Source organism: Amphiura filiformis, chromosome 8, assembly GCF_039555335.1.
Source record: "Amphiura filiformis chromosome 8, Afil_fr2py, whole genome shotgun sequence".
Classification (NCBI taxonomy): domain Eukaryota; kingdom Metazoa; phylum Echinodermata; class Ophiuroidea; order Amphilepidida; family Amphiuridae; genus Amphiura; species Amphiura filiformis.
Window position 1 is genome coordinate 7,203,461 of NC_092635.1, and position 12,193 is coordinate 7,215,653.

General features: G+C 36.7%; 1 protein-coding gene across 1 annotated transcript; it reads right to left on the reverse strand.

Annotated features, from left to right (window-relative positions):
* Window positions 1-27: 27 nt before the first annotated feature.
* Window positions 28-6,796, reverse strand: LOC140158446 (stAR-related lipid transfer protein 5-like). Its single transcript, XM_072181539.1, has 5 exons — window positions 6,704-6,796; window positions 2,323-2,372; window positions 1,680-1,812; window positions 582-790; window positions 28-169 (listed from the first exon to the last, which is right to left on the reverse strand). Exons 1-5 carry the CDS (start codon window positions 6,794-6,796, stop codon window positions 28-30), a joined length of 627 nt encoding a protein of 208 aa, XP_072037640.1.
* Window positions 6,797-12,193: the final 5,397 nt, after the last annotated feature.

Sequence of the window (12,193 nt, forward strand, 5' to 3'; positions counted from 1 at the left end):
AATTGAAAAAGTCCAATGCAACTACATTTAAACCTTTTCGGCGACTTTACGAAGCCCATTTAGCATAGTATGCATACTGCTCGGTAATGCCGCTTCAATAAGTGACACCGGTACACTTCCCTCTATACTTGTATGTCCAATGTAAGTCATGCGAGATCGCCCAGCATCTCTGTAAAGAAACAAAAATTCAGGTAAAAAAAAGACACAAACGCAAAAAGTGACCACAAAATGTGCTAATTATTTTGCTATTATAGGAAATACACATGTATCATTGATCAAGATAACCCGCATGGAAAGTTTAGACCTCTTGCAAAAGTAATGTTGGTGATTGTTGCATGGACGCGAGAAACCGAAATGTTTTAAAAATCAGTCAGAAGAAAAAGTATATGCTTAAACTGTAACCATGGTAACGCTTATGGTTCCTTAGTCAGTACAATAATTTCAATAAACAATGTGATTGTCTATTAATGATACACCGACGATGTAACACTCCTCCGATGGACGGAACACTTAGTGGTTTATTTACTCAATATCAAATGTAGGTCTACCGTGTTCAGGGTGTTGAGATCAGAAATACTTACATTTTACGAAACATTGCCCCACATGGAAAGTTTTTGCCTCTGACTAAAGCATCTGTTACAGGATAACCCGGGTATTCCACACTTACACCCGCTGTTATTGCCGTCTCTCCATCGTCTTCAAACCTAAGCATCATAAGATCTATAAACTCACGGGCTGAAATAAGCCCCATTGCCGCGCTGGGTGTGACTGTGCGGACAATCATGACTTCCTTAAAGTTGGGACAAAATGACAAAAAGCATGAAAAGGGCGACGTTTAAAAACGGTAGGAATCAGAATACCAGAATAGTCTGAGCCCTCACAAAAAGGATAAAACAAAGATTTTAACAAAGCATACACCAGCAGCATTATCATGTGCATGCAAGAATGACGATAGGCCTAGTAACACAAAATGACAGACCCGCTCTCTAATAATTAAAGAATGTCTAATAATGTAAGAATAAAGCAATAACTCAATAACAGCAACATATTTGAATTACCGGTAATAGCTGATTCACCGAAGTTTGCAATGACCAGAGTTCAAAATATGACCAAAATCCCGGACCAAAATATGATTTTTTTTAAACGTATTTGATACCTACAAATTAGAATTAGATGTATTTATGTACTAATATACTGTCTTAATAAATTATCAAACTTATAACAACTTCTTTACAAAACGTTCTGATATCCACAACTATCACACAAGAAACAGCAACAATTATAATCAAACAAGAAATAAAAAAGGTTTTACTGATCAAGCGGTCAAAACCACAGGCCCAATCATGTGGAACTTAAACGAAAATGTCAAAGAAGCTAAATCATTGGAAAACTTTTCGAAAAATACAAATTGCATCTTTTCTCATCATACATTTAATTCTTAGAGCAAGTTTTTAGGTTTTATGTGTCTTGTGTGATAGTCTCTCGTTTTGCTTTTCTTTTTTCTGTCTTATAAAAGGGTGTGGTCAATTCTGGCCTTATTGGCCTTTCGATCATTCCCTCCATAATCGTTTCGTTTAATCTTTCTTTGTAATAATGTATCTAAAATTACTTGTCTGTTTGTTTGATTGTGGAAAAATAAAGTTCAAGTTGAAGTTGAAGTTGTAAAAATAATATAATACCTCATTGATATCCTTTATGCATTCTAAAGATGTGATACTCGTATCCCAATCTTGTCTGAATCCTTTCGGTTTTGGCGCCCAAGTCTTAGCCACTTTGTCGAACGGTGCGTCAAACTCCAACTCAGCTTTGAATCTGGTGAGAACAGGCGTGGATACACTGTATTATAACACGGGGGGGGCACTTCAATATGAAATGGATATAGGTGTAGGGCTGGCACTTCCGCACTAAGGGGCATTCGGTGAGAGCAAAATGTAAAAAATATGGGGTCATTGGGTGAGAGCATGATTTTTGGCATTCGGTGAGAGCAAAATGTAAAAATATGGGGTCATTGGGTGAGAACATGACCATTTTTTTTTAAATGGAATCTTTGGGTGAGATACGAAACAGCGCCACAGAAACCTCGAAAATCGAATTTCTAGTAATGCATGCTTCAAATTTCTTTGTTTTTTCAAAATAAGTAACAAAATCAGTGATAAATGAAAGTTGCTGTTCAAATTGAACTTGTAAGGGTCTTTGGGTGACAAATCAAATGAAAAAATACGGGTGACAGATCATGTCGATCTTCGGATGTAAATCACAAACGACAAACAATTAAATGACGATGATGATGATAATGGTGACGAAGCTGATGCTTATACTTACATATTTCCTTGAAAATACGAGGACTTCTTGCTGGTAATACGGATTTTGCTCTGGGAAGATACAATAAGAGTAAACAAACCAATGCTAAAGCAAAATGTTAAACGTATCTCACATGTTTACATATCCCGCGTGGGTGGGGTTGTGTAAGGGTGAGTGGGGGTGTGCACGGATTGAGTTTTTGTGTAGGTGTGTGGAGGCAGAGGTGCGAGAAGGTGTGTGTATGTAACTCGGGAATGCCGTGCGGTACTTATCAATAATTCGCTGTAGAAGTAGTGATGTAACAGGATTAATTACCATATTGATATGTGAAAACTTGTTTTGAATGTATTGCCCTGCACTAGACGTATTATACTGAGTCAATGTAAGTTTCACTCTCACCTGTATACGAATAGTGATGTCTTCGAAAAGAGCGGTATTGTATTCAATCTATGATCGCATACATACAAAGACATGACAGGCAATGAGTGCAGCCTACTTATAGTGCAGGGCAATACATTCAACAATTATTTTCATCCTACCGTTATGGTAAAATTCTGTTACATCACTATTTCTACGGTGAATTGTATCCCGGATTGATGAATTTGCGTATGCATAGGGCTTATAGGCACCAGTGTGTTCTGGTATTTAAGGCCTACAATCAGACCTGTGCAAAATTGACAAAATGTAGACCTTTTCCCAAAAAAAGTGCAGGGGTTATGAGCTGTTATGTCGGAACACCTCCTGCGGGTCTGTGTAATAGTGTCGTCTATTTAAAAATCGAGACATTGACATTGTATCGAAAACGAAATGTCTTTTTTCTGTTTTATTCAATTTATATCTATTAGAGATCCTGCAAAAGCGTAAAAAGTTTCCCACAAAACCGGCAATAATGTATATATGTTATATAATATAACAGATTATGTTTTTGTGTCAGTTCCTGTAGAACTGACACCTTCTAGTACAGGTTTGACGATCACGTGACAAATCGAATCTGTGACGTCAATATTGATATCGATATCAATTTAAGGCTGTTCTAGTTAAATTACATACCCATTGGCATATTGGCTGTTCCATTTAATTTACATACCGGGTACTCAACATTTCCCTGTGCACTTTAATATAATACAGTTAGGACGCGGGACTACCAATTCTTTAGAAATGCATAGTCGCGCTAAAAGTCGATCGATACATGTTAAAATCAGCACAATTCAGAGATACACCTTTTGCTATGAAATTTATTTTCTCGGTCAAATATAAAGCAATATTTTTTTTTCTTCAGTAATGTCAGTTAAAGACATAGTGCTTGGATATACATTTTTTTTAAATCCTGGTGTTAAAATTCAAGCATCATATTTTGTCTTTTAGTGTGATATTTTTGATTTTTATAGGCCTTTAGTTCGCCTGTGAGCTTTTTACGGAATTCATTTTTAGCGTCTCAAACTAATATAGTTTGCTAAAGAAAGATATTTCCCACCTCTGTAAAGCACATCGTGTGGGTCTATATATTATAGTTTTGTCAGAATTTCCGTTTTTATTTTACCCTTTTTCCCTTCATGCTCCGAAAATGTCAAACTCAGTACTTTATCTCGAGAACAACCAGCAGAAATAATCGATATTTCAATTGTTGTCAACCAGGTCCCTTTTCCATTGAAAACCAGGATTGCCTGACCAGCGATTTGGTAGCCCAAATCCCCAATTCTGGTAAATGAGGTGAATTTTGGACATTTGCTCCCGTGATAGCCTGCAATTTCAATTTATAGGGGCTATGGATTCCATGATTATGAAAACCATTTTGTCTGTTTGTTTGTTTGTTTATTTACCTAGGATGAGGTCCTTGGGAAAATCCACTGTCCAAACCTAGAAAATGAAAAATTCGCGTGTTATTAGGGGATTTTAATTTTCTGTCCCTCCTATCTCCAGGTGAATTTTGAATGACCCCCCCACCCTTCAGACTTGCGTTCGGGTTTGTGTAGGCCTATTTGTCATATTTTAGCGCTATAGGACCTACTTTCTAAATGTAGGCTATAGCTATTATAGCCGTGCTATATAAATATTATAAGGTACCGGTATGTAATATTATGTAGGCCTATGGGGGTGGGGTGGGTACTCAACACATTTTAACCATGACTTACAATGCAAGGCTCATTGTTGCCATAAATGATTTTTCCTTTAGGTCATTATAATAGGTTGTTATAAACTTCCATGTTTAACCTTGTATTGTTTTGGCTGCTTCATTATGCCTTTCGGTGGGTTTAAGCAATTTCAAACAAACACAAACAAAAGCCACTATACCCAGTCACCTTCATGACAATTGAAACACTAGGTAATTTCTTTGCTATATTGAAGTTCTGGCAACACTGTATCCAGGTCGGGCACCCAGAGATATCGATCCACAATGCTAGTATTAGCCTAATATTTCACGCATGGATTTGAAAATTTTTCAGCTGGTAGTCAAAAATTATGGAATCAAAACGGAAATTTGACAAAACTATGATATATCGCTCACGGTGATGTGCGTTAGAAAGTTGGGAAAAATCCTTCTTTAGCGAACTATATTACTTTGAAAAGCTAAAAGATTGATAAAAAAAAAGGCTCGCGGGCAGAGTTGAAGCCTATCAAAATCGAAAATCTTACACTAAATGACTGAATTTCACGACTAAGTTTAACACTAAGATTTGAAGAAAAAATACAGTATCAAGCATTACAGTTTTTCCTGACATTTACTGAAAAAATGAAAATTATTGCTTTTCATTTGGCCGAGAAAAAAATTTTTACACTGAAAAGGTGTAACTCAAAATGTTGTTCATTTGAATACCAAATTCGATCGCAGAACAATAACAATCGGTAGTCCAGCGTCCTAACTGAATAGTCCATGAATTGATCTTGATTTGCATTGTCGTATAGAGTTATTTTTTGTACACAACAGGGATGTTACTATTGCTTTTATCTTTCTTTGTCCTTTATTAATTATAAATTAGGTGATTTAATTAATATAATTCTTTGTTTCAGCGACCCTGGGGTAGACAGACAAACAAAAACATGGGTCAAAATCCTTAAATTTCTGTGAAAATTGAACAAAAAGTACCCAAATCCCTACATTTTATATCTCCCTGTGTTATAGACAAATTTTATACGTCACATTTAAAATCATTTAAAATGACTTATAAATTGCCTTATGCTATAATGGGGTCTTTATACATTTGTATTGTGTGAACTTTGTTTTTAAATGCCTTTGAAAGCAGCCTTTGGCTTCCAGGTTAGTTTCTCGGAGCTGGTGAGGTGTATTGGGGTGTAACTTGGTAGGGTGGTGGTAAGTGGCTGCCCTAAGACTTGATGCAATTTTTGGCTCAAAATATGCAAATTAGGTAGCTAATTTGCATATTTAACTAATTTTTTTTTTGCCATTTCGAAGGACCGGAGAGGCGTATAGGGATGTAACTTGATGAGGTTGTGGTAAGCGGCAGTTTCTCGGAGCTGGTGAGGTGTATTGGGGTGTAAATTAGGTAGCTAATTTGCATATTTAACTTAAAAATTTTTTTTGGGTGTTTTTTTTTGCCATTTCGAAGAACTGATGAGGCGTATAGGGATGTAATCCGATGCAATTTTTGTCGCAAGATATGCAAATTAGTCACCACATTTGCCTATTTTTTTATTGGTCGAAATGCTTTTGGCTATTTTTCGGAACTGGTGAGGCATATAGAAATGTAATTTGGTGGGGTGATGGTTAAGAGCAGTCTTAAGATCAGATGCTATTTTTGTCACAAAATATGCAAATCAGCCACCTCATTTCCTTTTTTTTTTTCTATTTATAAAAACGCTTTTTGGCATTTTTCGGAACTGGTAGGGAATATATAGGGGCAGTCTTAAGATCCCACGTGATTTTTGTCGCAAAATATTCAAATTAGCCACCTCATTTGCATATTTGTTTATTTTTAAAAAGGCTTTTTGCCATTTTTTGGAACTGGTGAGGCGTATAGAGATTTAACTTGGTTGGATGGTGGTAAGGGGGCAGTCTTAAGATCCCAAGTGATTTTTGTCGCAAAATATGCAAATTAGCTACCTCATTTGCATATTTTTCATTTTTAAAAACGTTTTTATCTAGAATAGAAGGCTGACGCTGCGCCAAAACACGTATGTAAGTGTATAATTATTTAATGATAAATGAACTACCACTAAATGTTCCTGTCAGTCCTGCAGTGCAAAACTTCTCATGCAATTCCATCTTTAACATTACATTCAAATAATAATTACATTTTACATTGGAACTGACACCAATTTTTTTCAGGAATATCTTGTTTGTACATGCACCCAAACATTGTTTATTCCAAGTTTTGAGTTAAAATTGATCCAGTGGTTTAAATACATAGGTGAGTTATGATTTACACCAGGTATTTTAGCTTACCACATTTTGACACTTATGCCATCCTTCTTCGTCATTGATTATAGCCAGTAGTTTAGTTCTTGTATCCTCGACAATTTGCACATAATCAGCCATTATTTCACCAAATGATAATCTTGATTAATTGCAGGAAATGTTGGTGTTTGCTGGTCTTACGACAGCTTAAATTTCTACCACTATACTATTCGTCTGTGTAGTACGCTTCGCAAGTTCACAGTTGGCAATTTGTTTAGTTCTTGAACATAAATCATGTAAATAGCGTATAAATCTAGCGAGCAAAGGTCTAAACCCTGATGATAACAGCTCGTCTGGTAGGACTCGCGCTATACCTTTGATTATGCGCTAACATACCTGACGCAGGGGCATAGCCAGGGGGGCTGGGGGTATTTTCAGGGTTAAGTGTCCTTAAAATGACTAAAAATGGGGAAAATTAACAAATGGGGACGAAAATTTGGCTTTGCCCCTCACACTCAAATCCTGGTTTAAATATATGAAGCCCAACCCCCGGTAGCCCCACCTGCCGTAGCCCCTTCTTCTTTCGTCACGCAATCGATGTCATGCAACTAATATGCATGGTATAGTGTTTGGTTATGGTATACAAGATAAATATCTGCAATGACGTGAATCGGAATGTAATCATGTATTTGAATATGAAGAGAAAAAATTGTTTCCACGGCTTCAATGGGACTCGAACCAGTGATCTGTTACACGGTGACACCCCCATCGTGGATTGCTTATAAGTTGAAATTCAGGCAGTTTTAAAAGGGCATTTGCTTTGCAGATCAACCAATGGCGTAGCGTCATAGGGGCACGGGGGAGGGGCATGTTCCCCCAGTCGATTTGAAAATTTAGGAAATCTCATAGGAAAATTGCTGAAAAGGGGCTTGTGCACATCAGACCTATCAGACCCGGTTCCCCCCAATCATGGTTGGTGCCCCGCCCCCGACTCACGCTACGCCACTGAGACCAACAGTAGGTAATAGAACAATAAGGCGGAAGCCTTACTGAAAATAATAAGAAATATATTGAAAAAACAAGACAAAATCAAACTCAAAAACACATCTGCAAATTGAATATGATAGTGATAATTCTTTAATAAAAATTCCCTTTAAAAGGGAAAGTCAGCTTCAATGTAGAAAAAGTCTTGTAATAAGTTTGGGTGGAAGGCATCACGTTTACATCCACCATGTTTATGACAGTCCACCAAATTATCAATGATGAGAACATACACACTTAAACAGCAAACCATACATTTAAAACTCCTATAACCTCTTGTCAACTCTGTTATTCTTTACTCCAAATTGTTCTGTCTTTTGTCTTTTCTGCCTTTTACCCATGCTTGAAACATGTACGAAGACATTAGTGATGCAGTAGCTACAAAGGCACATGAGGTGGCTGGTTCCAAAAGAAAAGGGAATACAGACAAGCTTAGTCAAGAAACCAAACATCTACTAAGCAGAAGGAGGGACATGGCAGCACAAGAAAAACACAATACACCAGAATATAGAGAACTATGCAAATCAGCAAGAAAGAAGATGAAAACCGACATTCGCAATTTTAATACAGAGCACGTCAGAAGAGAAATAGAAAATAACAGGAGTGTAAAAAAGGCAAAAAGAAGCTTAGTCATAGGGAAAAATCAAATCATTCAAATGAAGGAAGAAGATGGTACCATCATCAATGACAGAGATAGAATAATCAAAAGAGCAGTTAGTTTTACCCATACTGCAGTTACTGTCCGTTTTCCTATACACAATACACAGTGCTCTTTCCCATTGACGCGTGACCTTTACAAATAGCCCTACGTTAACAGTATAGGGATATGACTAGTTAACGTCGCTGTGTGAAAAATAACCGGCCAATATTAAAAGTACTCTTCTAAAGTTCTAGAAAATATAGTTTTTAACATGTCCTAAATTTTAGCTAATTTAGATGTTTGGAAATATTCGTACTTTGGTGTTTTAGTTAATGTTATAGGTAATAGTACATTGCCTAGTTAACGTCGCTGTGTGAAAAATAACCGGCCAATATTAAAAGTACTCTTCTAAAATTCTAGACAATATAGTTTTGTAACATGTCCTAAATTTTTAGCAAATTTAGATGTTTGGAAATACTCGTACTTTGGTGTTTTAGGAAGGATATGTAAACGACAGATAACACCAAAAATATGAAGAAATTATTTCTAAACCGTGTTAAGTCAAAAATCATTATGTTGCTCATTTTCAAGAATGCTGGTTTACAAAAAGCACGACATTGTCTGATTTCGTGAACAAAGCCACACATAACATTGTTTCCTTTCGTTTCCTTTATAATCGGTTACCCAACTGAAGCTATGGATATGAGCTTTATTGCGATATCGCACATGAAAACAGTCACTTGTGCACAACCAGAGAAGATCCGATTTAATCAGTTGAGCTGTTTCAATGAGTGTTATCTTCGTTTAATAGCTTTTAATGGGGTTAAGTCCTGCAAAGGTCGAAATGAATTCTACTGTAGACATGACTGCATCATGCAAGACTTATATGACAGCAAAACCCCAGTACCTGATGTAAATCTGGTCCCAGAACATGAAGAGGAAGATATCCTTGATGTGGGAGCAGATGAGGTGGAAGCAGCTTTGAAGTCAATGAATAATGGAAAATCTCCAGGGCCAGATGATATCGTGGCAGAAATGCTAAAGCGTGGAGGAGACACAGTAATCCAAGCATTGGCAAAACTCTTTACGAAATGTCTAAGAACCAACACCATACCATCAAGTTGGAAGAGTGCTAATCCTGCACAAAAAAAGGCGATACAAAAGATCTTAAAAACTACCGGCCAATTAGCCTTCTCTCGCACACATATTAGAGTCACGCGGTAGCCGTGACCAGCAAGTTTTTAAAAAAAGACTGATAAAGAAGACTAATAACAGATGCTCCCGCGAGACTATATTTACAGCTAACATTAAAACACTTGACTTCTATTGTTCGATGTTATTTTTCGCTGGGTACAAAATGTATCTAAAACCATGCTAAATATTATTTACAGTCCCAGGTGTAATATCGTGACAACTCATTAATTCCAAAAGGGCCACCAATCCTACAGTCAATCATTGTTCATAATAAACAAATATTTTTGCTTCCATTTCACGCGGTATTTCATAGCGAAAGTTAGTTGCAAATCATACTGATCCAGAATTTTTGGACACTGCTACAGGTCTACCTGGTTATCACCTTCACACTACTTTTTCAGATTCACTTCCAATTATACCCTAGCAATTTCTGAAATACCGTACATACAAATTCCGAACCCCATTCGCCAAAAAAATCAAGTTTTTCACAATTCTTTTGTTCTTTTCGGACGACACATCAATTCATATAATAAATATTGTAAATCGACACGCTATTTCACAGCCGAGTCCCGTGGTGTAATGGTTAAGGCATTGAACTCCTAATCCGGGGACTCGAGTTCGAAATCCGATGACCAACTTATTTTTTCAATATTTTATTAAACAATAATTTTATTGTCATTAATCAAGGATAACACAATTTTAATCATCCAGTGCTATTATGATATATTTTTTTTTTAAATCAAAGCAAGATGTTTGATTCTCAATGATATCATTTATTGAATTAAGGGCCTATTTAAAAACAACATATGTATAGTGCAGCCGCTTTTTATTAATTTCTTTATTTATTTAAATCTGAATAACACAAGAAACTAGATCAAGTTACCAATATTTTTCTCATTTTTAGTTCTGTCCTACCACGGGGCGATTCGCATGATAATAGGACAATAAAACATGTGATATGTATGAATGGTTGTTGAATCGATCTAGAGACAATTGTTATACCGTTCCGGTTGGTTTATTGCATACACTCTATAGGTGTGAAAAATTATTGTTCCACTAGTATGGAAGGCCAGCAGGGCCACCAATCCTACAGTCAATCATTGTTCATAATAAACAAATATTTTTGCTTCCATTTCACGCGGTATTTCATAGCGAAAGTTAGTTGCAAATCATACTGATCCAGAATTTTTGGACACTGCTACAGGTCTACCTGGTTATCACCTTCACACTACTTTTTCAGATTCACTTCCAATTATACCCTAGCAATTTCTGAAATACCGTACATACAAATTCCGAACCCCATTCGCCAAAAAATCAAGTTTTTCACAATTCTTTTGTTCTTTTCGGACGACACATCAATTCATATAATAAATATTGTAAATCGACACGCTATTTCACAGCCGAGTCCCGTGGTGTAATGGTTAAGGCATTGAACTCCTAATCCGGGGACTCGAGTTCGAAATCCGATGACCAACTTATTTTTTCAATATTTTATTAAACAATAATTTTATTGTCATTAATCAAGGATAACACAATTTTAATCATCCAGTGCTATTATGATATTTTTTTTTAAAATCAAAGCAAGATGTTTGATTCTCAATGATATCATTTATTGAATTAAGGGCCTATTTAAAAACAACATATGTATAGTGCAGCCGCTTTTTATTAATTTCTTTATTTATTTAAATCTGAATAACACAAGAAACTAGATCAAGTTACCAATATTTTTCTCATTTTTAGTTCTGTCCTACCACGGGGCGATTCGCATGATAATAGGACAATAAAACATGTGATATGTATGAATGGTTGTTGAATCGATCTAGAGACAATTGTTATACCGTTCCGGTTGGTTTATTGCATACACTCTATAGGTGTGAAAAATTATTGTTCCACTAGTATGGAAGGCCAGCAGGGACAAAAACGTATCCAAAAAGATACAACCAAATATGGAAGGCCATTAAAGTCATAATTACGTAAAGACAAATTAGCAAAGCGGCAAAAATACCCAAATGCCTATTAAAAGGAGGAACTGTCTCTACCACAGACACACGGAACCCCCGATAGAGAGCAGGGCTTGAAGAATGAGGGAAATTAAAACCACAAACCGCGAAAGACCGCCAACAACCGCCGCTTAATAGGGATGTCAAATTAGATTGCCCTACATGGTTACAACAAACCGCGAATTTTGGATATCCACCTAAATTGCCCCGCGGCTACAAAGAAGTATGGTTATCCAACAAGCTTAAGCTATAAATTACCCACTCCCCTAGAGATCAGGGCTTGAAGAATGAGGGAAATTAAAAACCACAAATCGCGAAAGACCGCCAACAACCGCCGCTCAATAGGCATGTCAAACTAGATTACCGCAGGGCTGCAAAGAACCACAAACCGCGAAATATGGATATCCAACCAGTTTAAAAGACAAATTAGCCACCGATAAAGGCCAGGGCCTGAAAAATTAGCGAAATTTGGATATCCAACAAATTAAAACCACAAACTGCGAAAGACCACCAACAACCGCCGCTCAATAGAGACATCCAGCTAGATTGCCCCGTAGGGCTTCAAAAAACACACACCGCGAACAAGCTTAAACTATAAACTAACCCCTGATAGAGGGTAGGGCATGAAGAATGAGGGAAATCAAAACCACAAACCGCGAAAGA